This window comes from Phaethon aethereus (genome assembly GCF_964289735.1).
Source record: "Phaethon aethereus genome assembly, chromosome: 1".
Taxonomy (NCBI): Eukaryota; Metazoa; Chordata; class Aves; order Phaethontiformes; family Phaethontidae; genus Phaethon; species Phaethon aethereus.
In genome coordinates this window covers 91346577-91366354 of record NC_138575.1, presented here as the reverse complement: position 1 = coordinate 91366354, position 19778 = coordinate 91346577, and the positions used below count along the sequence as shown (strand labels likewise).

The window sequence follows — 19778 nt, the reverse complement described above, 5'->3', positions numbered from 1 at the left end:
TACTACAACATCCACACTGGTAACTCTGCCATCTCCGCTCTGGTCACTGTCCATTTCCCAGCAGACCACTTGTCATGTACAACCACCAGCAAACCAAACATTGCCAGTTTCAAGGCCAGAAATTAATATGAATCATGTTTTGTTTCCTAACATTGCAAATTGAGATCTATGCCCTCTAGTTTGAACTTACTCACTGGTGTGATGGCAAAGAAAAACAAATGAGCTCACTAGTTTACAAGAACTCTGTGATCTTCATACAAGGTTTCCAGTTCAATGGCCTCGTCCAAAGATGGAGGAGAGAAATACAAACTTTACCTGGTGCATTTAAAACATTATATTTCACTAGATTATACACAGTATTTTCTCCCCCAGTGCTGATTTTCATGTCCATATTTAACTTCCAGGTCTCAAAGACCTAATGCTTAGACGGCAGGTGAGTATCAGCCTATCTGAGGTCATGACCCATTCAAATGTCCAAGCCACACTTCTGACCCATACATGTTATGCCTTTGAAATCTGAGGCCCCCTTCAAAACTCAGGATTATAGCAGCAGAATACAGAATTCAAGGAAGAAACTATTTTATTACATATCTGTTAATGTATGAATTAATGTCATTTAAATTCTCATCTTACAAATGGGAAAAGAACACTTGGAGGATAGCAGAAGCTATGTAAAACACAATTAAAATCTCGGATTTTTTTTTTACTCTGATGGTGATTCTGGGAGTGCACAATTCACAAGCCCTAATTAACAAGTGGTATAGAGTCCCAAGAGAGAAGCTAGGCTTGGTCTCCTACAGCTGATTCTCTTTGACAGAGTACGCAGTCCCTCAAAGCCCAGGTTAGAACAAGCCAAGCAGATTCAAGTTATCTATCCCCTGAAACAAGCATCCACCACCAGAATACAAAATGGCAAACTGCAGACCATGAGAGGGCATAATTTTGCAAAAGTTGATAGCCAGTGAGGTCATGACTGGGATGTCACATCCGTGAACTTGACATAGTAATGACCAAAAGACCAACCCCTCCTTAGTCATTAAGAATTTTACTTTCCTTAGCCACAAATGTCTGAATCACTCTGGTGATTCAAAGTGGAGCCTGTCCCATGTCAGAGACAGCTCCAACTGAGTCAGGCTGGGATTAGTGTGCATCCTTTACTTCTACCAATGCTCTTCTGCAGAGGCACAGCTGCCACCATTCCCTGGCCAGACACCCCACGCGTACGCACGCTCCTAGTGGTTTTTCTGCTCCTTGGGGAGCTGGTCTTTTTTCTTTCTTTCCTCCTGGTATCTGACTGTGCTTCCTGTCAGGTGGGTTACCCATTATAAATCTCTACTGAGTAGACTTATGTGCATAATGGATTTTGTGGCTGAGCAGACAAACTAGAAAGCCAGAGATTTAAAAAAAAAAAGTCCCTTTTAGGTCAATGCAAAGTGATAACATTTTGGGGATCTGGCAGAAGATTTTAAAAAACAATTGTCTGAGGCTGACCAAAGCATCACACTCAAACAAAAGTGAAAGAAATTGTCATTTAAATTTGGGGCTGTTTAACCCTTTTCTGGAAAATGTTTTATTTATGAGTTAGATGTGTTGATTTAATGTTGAAACATTTCCCTTAGAAAGTATTTGCAAAAGAAACATTTAGACAGTTACAAAACTGTTTTCCCTTTTGCTTTTGAATAAAACTATTTACCAAATTTATCTAACGAAAATCTGCAAGTCATCATCCCAAAACTGCACTTTTCAGCAAACATTCTTGCCTAAAAAAGTTTCCATCTAAATCTTCATGTTTCCTTTAGAGCATTTTTCTTTCATAAATCAGTACTGATAGCCAGAAAGACACCAGCCAAATAGCTTCAACAAGAATGAGACTCATCTGTCACTGGGAATGGTTGAATAATACCCTGTATTTTCAAGGTCCTATTCATCCTGACTGTATCTAGTTTACAAATCCCATCCTATATCCTCAGGATCCCAACAGCCTGAGGATACAGGTCAATTTTTCAGATCTGTTGAGAATTTTGACTAAACTTTTGACTATACATCACCTTGAAACACAGACCAATGTTACTTAAAATTTGGCACCGAAACAGATACAAGATACATAACACTATTGCGTATCTGTCAGGCAGGACAGTGAGCCAGTTCCCACCCTGTGTTCCCCATCTCAGCTGTAGTCTCTAACAGTCTCTACCTGACTTCTTATAGCAGGTTGCTGCTTGGCTGGTGCCATCCGACTTTGCCCTACAGCAAGCCCCCATGCACAGGTGTGCCTGCCTCTTCCCACAGCGGGCAACAGGGATGTCTTTGGAGAACATCTTCTTCTTGTGTGCACCCCGTGGGTCTCTCTTAGTGCCTCCTGTGCCATAGCAGTGACGCTTGGAAGTGCTTGGTTCAGGATAGAGGCAGTGCAACACCTGGAGCTAGGAGCTAGGATTGCTTGCCTCTGCCCGTTTCACTCAAACGTGATTTTGCAAAACTTCTCTGCAACATCTGACATTTTTGGCGATGTCTGTCGCTTCTGTCTCCCAGCAAATGGGAAAGAATAGGATGACAGAAATTCTTAACAAAGGACGGATGTTTCTAACACTGAGGAAACAATCCTCCCCAACCCCCCATCTCAGCTGTTTTAAGAAACTGGTGAATGCTTTGAGCTGAAAATTCACACCTCTGGCATGTAAGATTTCAGCCTGAATGACCAGATTTAAATTTGTTGGTGTCATAAACAACTGAAAGTGGATTTAGAGTGGTAAGAAGCAGGCAACCTTAACAACAAGCATAGCTTGCTGTGCCACCTTTTAATAAAATATTACCTGTCATCAAAATTAGCCAACTCTCTTAAAAACTCAGGCTTTGTGGTCTTATTTTTCTGCTCCCCTGCAGTCTGCTCCTAGGCTCCAACTGTATACATGTATAATCTATGATTGTTTTGCAGGATTGAGTTACTGCTCTTTGAATTATAATCCTTTTAAACAAGGTTAGAGATTTTTGCTTGGCCAGCTGCCACTTTCCTCTGCCATTTGTATTTATGACATGATCATGATGGACCTGATATGCCATAGCTGGCATAACCTGTGTCACCATTTGCGCTCTGACAAACTGTGTGAAAAATGCTACAGATGCAGAAAAGTTGGTGCTTTACACATGGGCTGAGCAATCAGTTTGCACAGATGTCAGGGACTGTCAGAGGGACAGGGAGGAGGAAACGGCACCCTTGTGATTATGATCACAAGCCCCAGGTGACCCAGAAGACTCTCAATGGTGGACAGTAATGAGGAAAAGAAAGAGAATTAGTAATTCTGGGAGGAGATGCACAGTGGGGAGAAAAAGTAACAGCAAGGAAGCAATGCAGTGAAAAAAATGAGCAAGACGAAGGGAAGGAAACAACAGAGAAGCTGAGAGAAGTAAACATGAAATGGGGGGAAGAAACAAGGACAGGGAAAGAGAGCCAGCGCAAGACAAGAAGGGAAGAGCACTGAGAAGTGTTTATACAGATAGATGCACCAGAAGCCAGGACATTGGAGTGAATCCCAAACAGCTGTCATGGAGGAACCTGCAGCACATCCACACTGCTGGAGAGGAACAAGAGCAGCAAAGGGTCTCACCGTGAATTTCTTGTAGAGCTCATAAGTAAGGAGAGGGTTGGGCAGTTCCCTGAAGTACAGCTTGCAGAGCGACCCCACGCAGTGGATGTCCTGGAGGTAAACTTCTCTTGTCAGATCCGGGCATTGGTCAGAAACAAACTCTTGTCTGAAAAATATGGAAACATAACAGTGTAGGCAAATAAGAGCTGTAGCATCCCAGTACTCCACCCTAAGTACTCTTTTACAGCTAGAAGAAAAACAAACTGGAAAGCAGAGATGTCTCTGCAGACTGGCCCAGACTGTCTCCTGGGATCAGGCCCCGAGGTTTCAGCTAGTCTCTGGTTTCCCTAATATAGTCCCATGAGTGGACCCCAAACTGATATAAAGAGATTGCTTTGTCTTGAAGTGAGAGAGAACATCTCAGCATTTGTGCTGAGACCCTCCAGGAGTTTCCCATTAATAGATGCAGAGGGAGACAATTTTTTTCTTTGTCATGGACTAATCCCTGGAATGTTGTCTTTCCCTTCAGAGACAAGTTTATCTTCTGCATCAGTATAGAGCTCTGTTGGCCCCAGTCTATGCGTGAGGGACTAACAGCAAAAAGGTACCAAGCAATGTTATCAAAGCCCTCTGGCACTCAGGCAGATTGCCCTTACCTCAGCTTTTGTATGTTGGACGTCACTCCTGAGAGACGATAAATCCCATCCACAATGCCATGAGTCTCAATGAACTCCGCACAGCTCTTCAGCACGTAGGGGACTAGGAGAGGAAAGCAAGGCAAAACATCCAATGACTACACACCAAGAACTTCCACAAGTCACCACAGAGGAGACAGTTTCATGAAACAACAGCAGAGGCTCTCTGCAGATGGAAGGAAAGGTATAACAAAGGGAGAAATACAGGGAAAACCAAAAATAAACCCCACAAAGTGGCCATAGCCAACATACAAAGTAAGGATACACCATGGCTGTGCCATGTCACACTCATTGACACATGACAATGACTGACCCTGAAGTCACTGAAACATAGATAGGGTTTCTCTTTCTCCATTTTTCTTTTCTTTCCAGAAAAAGAAGCAATTTCATTCTAATTGAAAGCATGAGGTAAAGCACGAGGTCCTGGGAACCTCCCCCCTCCCCAAGATAGAGCTCCAGCCTTGCTGAATTGTGCCAAAAGGACTGATTGGCTTGGATAAAAATCAGAAGAGGCATTCGCACTTCCATATAAGCCTACATACTCACAGTTTAGTGCTCATAAACTCCCACAGAAGGGGTATAAAGTTCAAATATTGACTAGATCTGCACACTGACAAAATCTGACATTGGCTTCAAAAGAACTCCATCAACATAACCAGCCAAAGAGTTAACCAGCCTTAAAGCTGAAAGGAGCCCGAGGCACCACATTTACATCCAGACCTGGTCTCAAAGTGTATGTTTATTTTTTCCCCATTATATAGGTATAGGAAACCCTCATCCTCTTGGTCAGACAAAGCCTCTCTGTCCCCAGTACTATAACAACCCTAACTATAACAATAACAGTAAGAAAGCCCTTCCTTATTAGGTGGTAGAAACTACTGTGTGTTTAATGCAATGCTTCACGCAGCCATAAGCACAAAAGTCAGTAAATGCAGAAGTTAAAGTTCCCCACTGTAATGCTGACTCTGCTGCACTGTGCATTCAGAAAGCTATATGGAAGAAAACAGACTAAGCCACACATTTGACTGGAAAGCCAGGCATAGCAATTACTGCATCTTTGCAACACCTCCTCCGAGTTCTTCTGCTCAAAGTTCAAGACCATAACGACATATTAACATGTGCTTTGTCAGGCAGGATCCAAAGACGGCACTCCAAGGACAGCCTGAACAAAAAGCCAGCTGGTACATTATTGTATTTCTCATGGGTGCCACTGAAGCCAGACCCAGCTCAATGGGTGGACTTGCCCCTACCAAGCAGCCCAGGGCACAGGCTCTGGTGAGGAGGGCTCCCAAGTTGGTGCCTACCTCAGTGACACACTATTCCTGAGCCCAGTCAGTCAGGGAAGTGCTACCCTTCTGCCTCCCGACTCTTACCGAGGGAGGTAAAGAGGTCCTTCTTGTGTGTCCCTTCTCTCCTCTTTTGGCCAACCCAAATGCAGGAATACACAAAGTGCCAGTGATTACCTGGAAGCCTGAATGATCAAACAGACTAATTCTCCTCAGTTAAAGTAGCCTCTTCAGAGCAACAGGGAAAATTTGACTATGTTTTTTTGAGCAGGGACTTATAATGCAGGTACATTAGTCATGCTGTGTCACACTCAAAGCCCTTGGGCTGATTTTTAAGACCCTCAAGTTGTTGGGCTAAGACTAACAGCGGAAATTCTGTCAGGGGTCCTAGCCTACTACAACAACGTTCATGGAAACTATCAAATCACCAAGAGAACAGGTGAAGTCTACAAAGTTTCATCCACAGCAGTAACAGAGTTATAGGATTCTCTGCTCGAGGACTTTTGAGGAGAAGGCATGTCAGCGCCTTCTAGAAGGAAGATGGGAAGCATTCCTTTCAGTGCCTACAGCACCTGCTTCCTAAGAGGACTAGATGATGTGGAAGGAGACAGAGCAAAAGAAAAGTATGAAATTTACTTAAAATCCTGCCAAGAAAAGCCCAAGTGATACATGAAGAAAAAGGACCTTCCTATCTCTGAGTAAGACCTGATTATCTGTAACTGCAGTAGGGAACTCAGACCATATGATGATGAGCATGCTAGACATAAAAAAAAAAATGAAAGGCAAATGACTTCAGGTCTCTTCTTCATTTCTGGCTGGTCAAGCTGTACTGCCTTTGTGGCAGGAGCTATGCATACATGGCATATTTAGATTTCTTTCTTGATAGGGGTCTCTGGGAATAAACCTAATGTAAACAGCAAAAATTAAAACTAGGCAGATCCATGTTCATTTCAGATCTGTTTGGGTGGGAGACTGGGTGAACCACTCCATGCTGCCTGGAAAAAGAAGAATTAATTGAACAGAAAACCTATTTGATCAGGACAGCCACATGACAAGGTTTTTTTAAAAATTAAACAGTCTTTCATACAGACAAACTTCATATGATGGTGCCTAGCTGCCACAGAAATGGGGTCCATGCCCACAGCACCCTTTATTAGATATTTTTTAAAACCTCAGTGTTAAGAATAAGCATCCCAACTAAAAATGCATATACTGACGTTTGTTGTGAATAATTTGACCTCTTGAAAGTAAGACCTATTAAATCACACTATTTTTTTTGCTGAATTTTAAGTTTCCTTTGGATAAATTAGGTCAAGAGGCCTCCGGCAGGTAAGCAAACTTCTTATACACAAACCAGAGAAGGCTAGGTCCATCTGCTGAGGACTGGTAAGCAAAAAAAAAGGGGCCTGAGGGTAATAATCTGTAGAAAACATAGAAAATTCAACCAATTTTTAAAAGTGGGTAAAGACTCTACAGTAGACACAACCTATAGACTGCAGACAGACCATATGTACGGTGCTCTGCCAGTATCTCTTACTCCAGCCCTGCAGTCTTCCCTCCTTTTCCAGCCCTGGGCTTCTCACATATACCTGCCAGTGCCCTTCACTCATCACGTACATGATTTCCTGCCATATCAGGCCTTTGGCTCTTATGAAGAGAAACAGCCAGTTACGCCAAAATGTGTGGCGGTTTTGTGATGTCAAAAAAAAAAATCCCACATAAGACACATTTCACTGGCAACCAAAAATTACAGACTTTGACCTCAGATCCCTGGAGGTGAAGGGACTGCATCAGCTTCCTGCAAAGCAGGCCCCTAAATGCAGCGCTTGTATGAAACCGGAGCACAATAAATGTTTTCTTTGAGCAGAACCTGCAGCTCTGAAATTCCTGAGCAGCTCTGATCTCTGACAAAGCTGAGCCTTTCGGGCTTTTGGGGCAGGCAAGGCTGGAGCGGCAGTGAGGAGCTCCCTCCCACTGCCAGGTGTTTCTGAGGTGGTTTGATGATTTCAGAGGTGGCTCCTGATGACCCAAACCAAAGGCTGTGATCAACCCTGAATGTGGGGAGGTACAGACTCCAGCACGTGCTTTACAACGGGACTCTACCGGCGTTACAGGGCACAGGTAAATCACAGAGCTGGGTCTCTCCCGAAGGCAGATCAGACCTGGACAGGGATTTGTAGCAGGGGCTGTGCACGTGCGTGCAGCCACAGAGAGGGTTGGGGATGGCGGTGTCCAATCTTGACACTTCTATAATTAAAACTGTGCTGGAGGCTTACGAGTTGGAAGAGGCAGCTGGTGTCACACAGACCCCACTTGTTCTGCCAGACAGCCAAACTGTCCTCATTTAAAACTACAATAGAAACCAGATGGAGGAGGAGAAAAGAGTATGGAGCAAGGCATCAGTCAGAAGGGAAATTGAGTTATAAACATACTGCACACAAAAGACAATGCTTCTCTTCCCCTAGACAAAAATAAACCAGAAGGGCAGTCACAGTAACTTGTTCCACTCTCACTGGATATCACCTCCAAGCTCAGCGTACACAGATATCCACCTTCACCACGGTCTTTTCCATCACCACAGCTCATGACACCTCCTTTACACAGGCGCATGGCTCCTGCTAGGTCAGGTATCGTGCCTCCCTCCCCTCCTGATCCCACCAGCTTCCAGTGCCAGCGATGTGCGCTGAGCCTCTCACCTCCCAGCATCGCTGGGAAGGGGGCATCTCTCCCTCCTCCTGTCCTTTCCCAGCCGTGATGCTACCACCCACCAAACCTCCCCACCAGCAAGCAAAGTGCTCACGCTTTGCCTGCTTGACAAAGGCTTCATCTAGCACAGGGATGAGCATTTTGGATCGAAGCCAGGGAGACCTTTAAGCACGCACCTCACTAAATCACCAAGCAGTCCTAGTAGGAGGGAACACAAGGAAGAGAGGGAGTCACCCCATCTAAGAACGGGTGGGAGAATGGACTCCTGCTCTCCCACCAAAGCCAGCAAAGAGCGAGAAAGACGCTGGTCCAGCAGGAAATGCAAGCAATGTCCTGCAGCCTCCAGTGCCACCTTCCAGAAGAAACTTTTAGTCTCCGTGGGCTACAGGAGGGCCCTAGGGAGAAGGTTGCTAAGTAAGGCGGCCACCCAAACCAGTCAGGGTGAATACTGTCCAGTGAGACTGTGCTTAAAGTTAGCTAAGCCGGATGGGGTCAATGTATTCAGGGTACACTGCACTGAACTGGACTGAATAGCAGCAGGCTTCATTTTTGCCTTTATCCTTCTGCTGTTCTCTCAGAGGGCTCCTTGCAAGGATAGAAATTAGTGACAGATCTACTCAGGTCCTCCATAAGTGGGTGGTTTATGCCACATAGAGGAGGTTTCACATCCTCTCTAATTTTATTTTAATTTTAGTTCAAGTAATGGGAGGATAAACGCAGACCTTCCATTTCACCTGAAACATCAACTTTTTCATGTTTGACTTACAGGAAATAGTTTGGGGTTTTTTTTTAATTTCTCCCAGAAATGAATCCTGTGCCATAAAAAAGGTTGTGGGCATTTTTATTTCACCTTTTTGGTTTTGTTACGTATTAGTCTTTTTTTTAATTGTCTTCCATTGCCCTCAATAGTAGTGCATGCTTCCTATCATGCTATGTCAATAGTGTAAGAAAGGTCAAAATAGTCTCTTGTTTCAATTTAAATTACTAAATTAGGATATATTTCCTCCTAAAAAATAAGTGTTTCAGTCCGTACTAACCAAGAGCTGTTATTTTGTACAAACAAAAATAACAAAACAGTACACATTTTAGAACACACTAGTATATTAACTTGGCCTCCTAAATCACAGGAAAGGAACAGTATTGTATAAATGGCAACATACTTGAGAGTCAGTATCTCTGATGCAACATTTTTCTGTATTTCCTGATGCTTCCTACTGTAAATCACGAGCTTTAATGCTGATTCACCAGATTTCCTTTTTTTTTTTTTTTTGCTGATCTTGTCTGATTTTTATTAGGCATAAGGTTGGCTGAGAAGCAAATTCCAGAGGAGATCAACGTGTGCTCTCCTCCCTGCACCTCGCCTGAGCCCTGGTCCAGCACAACAGTCACGATTCCAGCTTGTCTCCCAATGCATAGCCCTAACCCACGGCAGCTAAGGATAAATCCTGCCTTGCCCCCAGGTATCATTTCTTTTGCCTTCTACCATCTCCTTTTCAGCAGTGGCCAGCGATGGAAGTGACCACAGCATCCGAAATCAGTGCAGCGGAACTTTCCTGCTCCAAGATGAAGTTGGCAGAGCTGGGGATGGGGAGAGTTTGCCCTGCCTGGACGTAACTGCTCCAAGGACAAATAGAGGACTGCAGTCTCCAGGATGTCTATGCATACTTTTCACCAGTACTACACTCATTTCACAGAAGAAGAAAAAATAAACTGTCTCACCATCAAATTCCAGTGTTTGGTTTGGTTGTTAGCATTGAGCTACCACAACCCCCCCCCATACATACACACACCTGTGTTTGAACAGCATGAGATAGGTAAACAACACCAAACAGGTTTAAAAACAAATCACCTTGTTAGAGTCCTCCTCGCCTCTTCCCCTTTAACTGCCATAAACACAGTTAAAAAAAAGATGAATAGCTGGCGCCAAGGTGATCCTGTCTGCATGAACAGCACAAATGAATCACCATACAAGTCACACACTTCATGTTGTTTTTTTTTTTTCTCCCTCTACTCCTGTGGAAACATCTCTGCAATGTCACGAAGGTTAGCACAAGAGCGCTGTTCCCGGTAGTGCCGGAAAGTACCGTCCTGAACGCAGTTGCCATTCTGCTGGGCAAAGACATAGGAAAAACAGATCTTGAATCTGTCAGACGCTGCAAGCCATCACCCTCCATGGCCTGAGCGGGAAGAGGAAACACTGAGCGCTGTCTGGGATGCGGCACGCCGATTTCAAGCAAATGTGTTTCAACGCAGCCTGCAGGTCCAGTGTGAGTTTGAATGAAGCCAATGGCACCACTGTCGAGGGTTTTTTTTTTTTTTCCGCCAATATTATCCACAGCTTACATGTCACAAATCTAAATAAGACATGTAAGAACACCTGATTTTCCAGACCGGATCTGACAACTGTGATGTTCCAAGCAGAAACGAAAGAGCCCACGGCAGACCTGGCCAGCTGATCGACAACACACATCAAAGAAAGCCTAAGAGAAAGCACTGCACAAGCAGACGTTGAACGCTGACTCTCAACCCTGGCAGTCACCATGGCCCTCTGAAATGTGACTAAGTACCTTGACATAGCTGGCAGATTCTGTCATGCAGGCACTTTTGAAAAGAGGTTGTACTAAATATTAGAATATTTTTGTTAGGAAAACATCCTGCTGTGGATTTCCTGCAAAAAAAGACCAGATAACTGAACAGGATATCTCCGCTCCTAACTTTTATGACTCTGTGGTACAGTCACCTCAGAAAACAGCAGCTTAGGTCTGCAGGGCAGGTCAATGAGCTGTGCACGTCCTCAGCTAGCCATGTGAATCCTAACAGTTCTGATCCACAGCAGATTAGGGTGGATGTTGTACAGCATTTTGTCCACCACAGCACAAGCAATTGGAGAATTAATCCTTGAGGTATTACTTAAAATTAATTCTGGGACAATTTAGGCTGTCTCAGAAAAGGAACTTGGGTATAAGTATAGAAAAGATCAGAATAGTTTTGAAGCTGTATGTAACTAATTGACCTCTGTCTCGGTAAATGCCTTGATGTTATGAGGATAAGCAGGCCGTGAGACAGGAATTCTGCCATTAACCTCGTTTCTGACAACACATACTAAAAACAGTACCAAATCCAAAGGCTGCATCAGCACTGGTGGAGCGCAGGAGTGAGCGGGGCAATGCCGATGCCGCAGCTCCAGGAGAAGCAGCCTGCAAGGGATGAGTGCAGGTAAGTGTTGAGCGCTGGGATGGACAGCCAGTGATGTAGGCTCCACTTGAAGTCTCTTGAGTGCCCGCTGTCTTTCATCCAGATCAATAAACAAGCTTATGGACACTGTATCATGTTTTCCTTCCTTTCTCTGCTCACTTCTCAAGCATGGACACCAATGTAAGCCATGCTAACCTACTTAACTGCTGGCAACAAAGCAAGGAAAATATACAGACTTCATAAGTTTCTTTCTCCTCTCAAGAGATTTTGACCTATATGTTTTCATTTACAAGGGCTTCAGAAGCAAGTTAGAAAACAAACAGTGCACAGCCTCCATCTTTTACCTGAGCCTGCTAGCTGATGCAGACTTGCTCGGTTTCTTAGTCCCGAAATTACTCTAGAGGTGACTTGTAAGCTATTACACCCATTTCATGGCTGTGAAAAGGGTGTAGAAACCAACATCTCCCTTGATACGAGGTTCTCCAGAATCTGGAGAAAAGCAATTCAAGGGGACCAATGCATCCTCCCTGCCTGGTTGTCAGTGTTAGTTTGTTCCTTACTCTTTTTGACTTGGAGTTTAGTGTGCCAGGCAATAGGAATTCCAGGTTTCTCTCTATAATGAAGCCTTTGGGGCTGTTAGAAAGAAATTCTGGGTGCTTATACCTTGACGTGCATCTAAAAAATGCCAACTACTAGTTAAACTGTTTAAGTCAAGTCCTTTGTACTGTGCCTTTCACAAACATCACCTCCATACACTGAAATCTACAGCAATCTCTATAGGATATAGAATTTGTCTGTAGTTTCTGTGCTGTTCTGTCATGCTGTCTCACTGTTAGATCCTTAGTCCACTTCTGTACTGATGGCATGCTGGTGACAAAGCAACTGATTCCCAAATAGCTGCTCTTGGGAGGCTTCAGGAAAAATTATGCTGTTATTATCCTGCTGGTGAAGAGACAGAGTGAAGCGAGGGGCTGGGGAGTTGTCTCCCTAACTCTGGTGCTGCAGCAAGGTGAGCTTTTCTGCAGTTCTTTCTGCGGTTCCTTCCCAGAAAATTTTTGTTATCCCTTTGAATGTGCAAGGGTAGGCTGGAGGTCTGTCAGCACTCACGGTTCTCCTTCCACACTTGCTGCACAGCAAGCCATTTACAAGCGTATACAACAGCCATTCCCAAGCTTTAAAGTGCACATCCAACTGTGCCAGCTAATGCAGAATGGCAGTGCCAATGATCTCAGGTATGTGAAAGGGAGGGCAGGGCCCAACCACCCCACTGAGAGCCCAGGTTAATGTTTGGTAGCAAGGTACACAGTAACTGGACCAGGCTCTCATATGGATGAAAAATTTCATGGCTGAATCTCACAGCATATATTTATATCTTTCCTCTTCTTTTTATTTTGCCCTCTGTCACACTGATGGACTGATGCAGACTGACACTAGATTATGCAGCAATGTTCTTTCACTCAGGCCTCTCACTGATCTTGCCTCTAGGGCTCTCCTAGTGAAAAGCGGATACAGCAATTTCCAGAGGTTATTCCAAATGGGCTGTTTTACGGACAGTCAACAACTTAGGGCAAAGAGCAGGGAAAATTGCTGAGGATCATTATATATCACAGACAGACAGATGAGGAGCCTAAATACAAACCCGTAAAGGCTGCATATGAGAAGTGAAAGGCAAATGAAAACAGACTTTTGAGAACAAGTAAATAAGGCCTTATGATGTCAATCTGATTGAAAACAAACATGTGAATGCACTAGCAATAACCAGTCATTATAGTTTGAAGCCAAGCAGCACAAAATCCATTCCATCTTCGCTCAGTTGCTGAGCATATATTTAGACTGAGTGTTTTCATTGCAAGGCTGTCTGGGCCTGACCCAAAGAACTGCACTTATACAAAAAATCCCATTGAATGCAGCAGTATTTTCCACAAGAGAAAAAAAAAATCTAAAAAAGTTTGTTCTACTCTCTCTTATCTCTTACCGTGGCATGCAAATACTAGCAAACGAGGTGAATGACAGAAGCATTTTCACCAGCTTTACAGGGGCATAAAATGATGGTGTGATGTTCAACACAGAGTGGAGAATTAAGACTGCTGCTGGCAGTGGAAGATCACCTAGAAATGTTCTCCCAGCCCTGCTCAGAGGAGGCTGAAAACAAGTCAGTCTTTATTTGAAGAGGATTAAGCTGTGGGTGACTTGGATTGCTGATGTTTGTCTGGTGAAACAAGGTGCTGTTCTACCCATCCTAAGTAATGCCAGGGCATACGATCACCACAGCCTGTGGGCTCAGCTTCTGTGTCCAAGCAACATGGAGAAAATTCTGCCAGAAGCAGCACCTGGTCAGACACACATACCTCTATACATAAATAAATGTATATCTATGTATAGATCAACATATTATGTGTGTGCATACATACACGTATACATATATGCATGTATTTTTACATACACAATTATATTCATTTGCGTATGTATATATGTGTTTGTGAGAGGTTTCATGTGCATTAGAAGGAAATTCTTAGAGAAATAACGTTTTTTTAATCAGGTGTCAAACCCTAATACCTAAAGGTGGTATTGACAGAGTCAAAAGCTACAAAAGTCTTGCTAGGCTGATGTCATACGTCTGAGGGATACATCAATACATGCTGGTACTCTTGCTTGTTGAAGCTTGTTCAGCCAGTCAGAGAATAAGCCATTGCCACAGACATTTTCTATGCTCTCCTGCCCCAGGCAAAGTGCATTCAGCTAGTACTTTGCCCTGCATGTTGCTACCATGCTGAAGGCCTTCCTGGGTGAAGGACTTACTCTCAGCCAAGGAAAGCTGTTGGTCTGGGTGTGGATTCCTCAAGCATGCATGGATTTCTACATCAACAAGTCCAGAACCAGTCTCAGTGGACTGCTTTTACTCAGTAGCTTAGTTAGAAAAGGTAGTCCATGGGATATGGGTCATGTTGGCTACACCTTCTCATCTCCAGAGGCTGCAGTCTTCTAAAGCATACCTTACATCCTTGATAGCAGGGATCTTTCCTCCCTTTACACCAGGGAGGGTAAAGAGCTCTAAAAGAAGCTGCTAAGCAGCCTGGCTTCAACATCTGGATGTGGTGCTGCACCTTCAGAGCTTCTTTCAGAAACAGCAGGGAATACAGCACTGCTCCATCTGCCAGACTTGTGGCAGATCAACACTTTGCATATGTTGTAAGAAGGCAGCTTGCTCACTCTCCAAAGCCTGTGAGAATCATCAAGGACAGCAGAGGAGGCAGAACAGCGTTTACAGATAGTGTCACGCAGCCTCCCAGCCTTATAGAGGCTGATGACGGGCTGGGATTGTTTAGAAGAAAATATTTCCTGCCCTGCTGCTGGTGTCTACCTCCACCCCAGGATGTCAGCACATAACTACTGAGATGCACACAGAGCGTACGGCATGGTTTCTCCAAGGCTGACCTGCAAGGACTGTACCTCTGCAACTGCTTGCCAGAGGTGTAAGGGTATCAGAAACAGAAACTAGTTCTGTCAGAAGGTCAGTGAAGAAAGGAGGCACGATAAGGCTTTTACAGACCCTAATAAAAGAGGAAAAGGAACAAAGCTGAATAAAATATTACAGCATGATGCCATCTTCTTATTCCCCAAGCAGGTTTCTATCCCTTGCCTAGTAGGGACAAGTCAGGAGAGATATCTGTCTATACGCTACTCTTCTTTGTGTTCTCAAGACCCTTCTCAAGACCCTTCTGCCCCCAGAGGGTGCAGTTGTCCCCATGACTTTTCTCCCACACAGAAAATCCCCCCGGTTCCACATGGGATACAAGCCTTCCCCTCCCTTCATCTCTCAATGAGTGTGCATGCCAGGGGTTATCAAGCTGAGGGTCATTCTCAGTGCTAACAATGGAAAAAAAAGCGATATCCAGCTGTTACTAAAGTAGTAAATCTAGTCACTTCGCAATTGCACTTCTCATTTTCCAAGCCCCCCAACGGATTCCTGATAAATTCCATATTTTGCTCTTTATTTTGTTTTCCATTTGGCAAAAGGACAGGCTCCAAACCAGTGTGAAGAAAAACAACCTTTTTTTTTTCTCCTCCTCCTTTTTTTTTTTTTTTTTCACCGCGCTATCTCTGCTCCAAGTCAGGCCAGGTAGTGCTTATCATTTCCTCTGTACTGCAAACATCAGCGTGCATGCGTTTCCTGCCAGCGAGTCCTAAACAGCGAGCTGACATTGTTTTCAAGGCCCCCCTCATTTGGAGGCAGGAGCAGCTCTGCCGCACAGCGCTTCCTGTTGATGTCAGGCCCCTCTTCCTCCCAAAGCAAACGGGCTTCCTGACGGCATCTGTGTCCTTTTCCACGAGGACTAGCAGGAGCCATTCTCCTATACAGAGGCTGTGAAAAATAACTTTTAAAAAGGTAGTGGAGACAGGGATGTAATGGGGAGGAGCAGGGGTGGACTTTTTTTTTCCCTAGCAGTGCTGAAGAACATCTGGGGCCTCTCTCAATGAGGAGGAGAGAGAAGAGATAAGAGGTCAAAACAATAGAGCTATGTCTCAGGGATGCCAGTATTTGCAAGTACCAGAGAAATCACTTATTAGCAGAGAACATCAGAGACTAATTACAGCTGCCGATTTCCCACTGCTAAGGAATGTAAGCTCACAAAAGAAAAGCTACAGCCACAGCCCCCATGCTCCAGCGGTGCTGTCATAGGCTGTGGGAGATGCCAAGACCTTTATACCAGACCATTGCCTTCATTTTTATTCTTTCCAATGGAGGAGTCTCTACCACTGCCAGCACTGTTTCATCAACAGTGGAGAAAATGGACAACGATTGCAGGACACGGCTTACGCCAAGCTGAAGCACTTCAGCTCCACAGACTGCCATTGCATGAGCCGCTGCCCCAGCAGAGAAGGGAAATTCTAACCAGACACCATTTTGGACCTCCCCCGGTCCATGGCATTCAAGGTTTGCATTTGTCCCATTAGAGAAGCTGATGGGCTTGTCCCAGCTCCCACCAGGAGGTTATCAGTTTGCTGCACAGTGTAAGAAACAGCGTGGGAACATGTGATTACAGGCTCCGTCGTGGTGGGGACACCCAACACGAGGAGCAGGAGGAGCACAGCCAGCCATGGAGGTGTTGCCTGCCCACCACAGTGTTTCAGCCACACAGTCCCCACGTCCTCCCACACAGGGCAAGGAGCTGGCTTGCATCAGACATGCTCCCCTGCAAGCTGAGGTTTCCCCTGGCTAGGGAACGACGGGGGAAATAGAGTCCCCCAGCATTTTCTAGAGCACACCTAAAACTATGGCCAAAATGGGTAGAGTGGGGAGGGGGTCTATTAAAGGGTCCCTGGCAATAACCAAACAGGTTATTAGGTCCCCTAGCATTAATCAAAACAGGACCTGTCCCTTAGAGTCTCAACCACTGCTCCTAATGGTTCTCTGGGGATGAGTTTCATGTGTATTTCGATATTGTTATAACGTGATTTTCTCCTTCTTGTCCTATCTGTTGCCTGGTCACCTTCCCGTGCCACTGTAGGAACTAAGCAAAGGGTTACACTTCCAGTCTCGGGGTGTAAATTGCCACAGAGGCTGACAAAATTACTCCAGCTTTATGCAACTGTAGCCAGCAGCAGACCTGGCCCCAAGTCTGGCAGAGCTGGCAGAACTGCAAGAGAGTGAACCGGGGCTTAGCTTTCCTCACAAGCAGAAATTCTTACTCAAGGTGCAATTGCAAAACCTTGGCGGGTGAAAGATGCAAAGGAAAAAAGCCCACCTACAGTCTTAGGGCAGAAGTTGGCCAGGGCCACTGAAATTCGCAGCGCTGACATTTAGGCAAGCATGCCCAGCTGCGGAAGCTGCACCCTGCACGGCCAGGCTCAGCGGGAGCTGTGCCACCGCTCACACGCGAGAGCGGGACCGGGGGACCAGGAGGGGAGATCGCCCTGCGCTTTTTAGGGAGCTCCAGCCTACATGGTGCCAGTGGCCTTTCTGCAAAGGTGCCTATCGACTGGCAGCACCAGCAAAAACGCTTTGCAGGATGTGACCCCATTTCCAAAGCTGCTCTGAGGGCAAAACCAGACTTACATGAAGGAGCATGCGAGAGGAACGGGCCCCACCGAGCTCACGTTTTCCCGTCGTGCTCTCCCTCTCTTCGAGTTCAGCTTGCTATTCGTGAATGAATTACCTCAATCCCTCTTAAGCAACGTACTGACCAGGAAAAGGGCGTGGGGATTATTAATGGAAAAATCCTTGAATCTTTTAGCCCTGTAGCATGGCTACAGTTACAAGGAAAACAGGATACCACGCTGCATATGGGGAGGAGGAAGAGAAAAGGAGCAGAAACGCTAATGATCTGCAGGGAATGACTGGCGAGGAAGAACAAAGCGGTGGTGGTCAATAGGCACAGCTGGCCCAAATTACCAGGAGAGAAACGAACGCACACGATAGCAGTCTGCACCGGGTATAAATACCACCGAGGGAAAGGGCTTGTTCTGGATGGTCAAGGGGTTGTAACTAGGAGTGACTGAAAGAAATTATGAGGGGAAATTTAGCTTGAACGGTAGGAAAAACCTCCTAAGAGTGAGACATAGTATCATGTTGTAGAATTGCCTTCTCAAGGGAGGGGGTGGGAGCCGCGCTGGCTGGATATTTAAAATTAGGCAGGACGTTACTCTGAAGCAAATGGTCCTGCACGGGCCATTGTGACAAAGGCAAAACAATCTTGCCAACCTTCCCGTGTCGTTATCAGCCAATGCCTTTTAAGCCACAGCGAGATCCCCTGGAAGAGTTTGCTGTGTTAATTATAAAGGAAAGTATATAGTGCCAGCGCTCACTACAACAAGGGACAACCGCAACCAGCAGCTGGAGTTTAAATTGGATGCTAAAGCACGCGGGAAGAAAGGCTACTTGAAAATCTTCCAGCAGAATGATTTTCCAGTGGGAAAGTGTGCATTTTGCAGAATCGAAATGTTTCACTGGAACGCAGAGATTCAGTTTGATTTTTCAACCAAAGAAACACTCAAATATATTGTTTCTAGAAGGTGAAACACGTTCACTTCCATATCATTATTTTCAATATGCTATAGCCTTTTAGAGAATTTTTATTTAGGGGAAGTTTCTACTTTTTCATTCTGATTCCAGATAAAAGGAAGCCTTGCAGTAGCGGAAGATGGAGCACAGTGCAAAACAGGAGCTGACTCTAATGGATATCAAGTGATATCATTTATGACCAGCTAGTGTTTGCTCCTATCTGTACACTTCTGAGGATGGCAGCACCGTTCCTTGCAAAGATGAAGCACAGAATATTGTGTGTGTTTCTCGTCAATGAATGACAGAAAAAGGAGGTGAGTGTCCTAGGGTTTGCTTTTCAACCCTCAGGATACAAAAAACCCTCATCTGAAATCTTGCTTGTATGCCACATCCCCCATTGTGAGGACAAAACCCCAGCACAGTCTCACAGAATGTGCTTTGCTTCCGTCAGCAAAAAACTAACCCCTTGGCAAGGAGTCATGAATTAACAAAGGATAAGTATCGTTCTCCTCCCATAGGTGCAAAAAATGAGAAACAGAAATGAGTTGGCAGCCTGAGGTCATAAAATGAGCTAGTGGAAGAGCTAAGGTTAGAGCCCATGGCTTTGATTCCCGCTCTGTAACTAAACCACACAGACAGTTTTCTTATATCTGAACTCCTAGTAAACAGAAACTTACCTTCAAAAGTGCAGAAGTTGGTAAAAGCACACAGAGATTGCAACTGGCTTATCAGAATCACCAACCCAGAAAGTCAAGTTGAAAATCTCACACAGATGTGTTTTTTTCTGGGAGAGACTCAATTCTTCCCAGACTTCTACCAAACCAGAAAGACACTCCCTACCCAAAATTCTAGCCGAAACCTAGACACACAGACTAAAACCTCAGAAGGAGGTTTGATTCAGAGATTGTCAATCAAATTCTTGGAGTAACCTTTTGGGTTGGTTGTCCTAAAAGTTAGACTTGTACCAAAAGACCAGACTTCAGTACCCCTGTGCCTGGGAACGTTTGGAACTAGATCCACACTTTGTGGCTTGGTCTCACTTCTAATTCTTTTCTTTTTTTTCTTCTTGAATGGTTTTCTCATAACTAAATACCACAATAATGGCAAGAAGCTACCCAGAGGCCATCTGGGGAGAAACTGTATTATTTCTGATCATTTCAGGGAAGGGCAGTTGGTGGGGTGTGAGAGGGGAGGCCTGAATGCACTGGAAAGGATGTCCTGTCTGTTCACAGATCAGTTATACCGAACTTCTTGCATTCCCTGTCTTCTGACTTCTTCCATGTCCTCAACTATCCACTGGTTTCCTTTC

General features: G+C 44.8%; 1 protein-coding gene across 1 annotated transcript in view; it reads right to left on the bottom strand.

Annotated features, from left to right (window-relative positions):
- ARHGAP31 (Rho GTPase activating protein 31) overlaps positions 1 to 19778 on the bottom strand; it is a gene marked incomplete at both ends in the record, with an annotated part of 51626 nt that overhangs the window by 16142 nt on the left and 15706 nt on the right. The window contains 2 exons of the mRNA XM_081996407.1: positions 3606 to 3750; positions 4241 to 4343. Coding sequence (XP_081852533.1) covers positions 3606 to 3750; positions 4241 to 4343 — 248 coding nt within the window. The remainder of the gene's footprint in view (positions 1 to 3605; positions 3751 to 4240; positions 4344 to 19778) is intronic.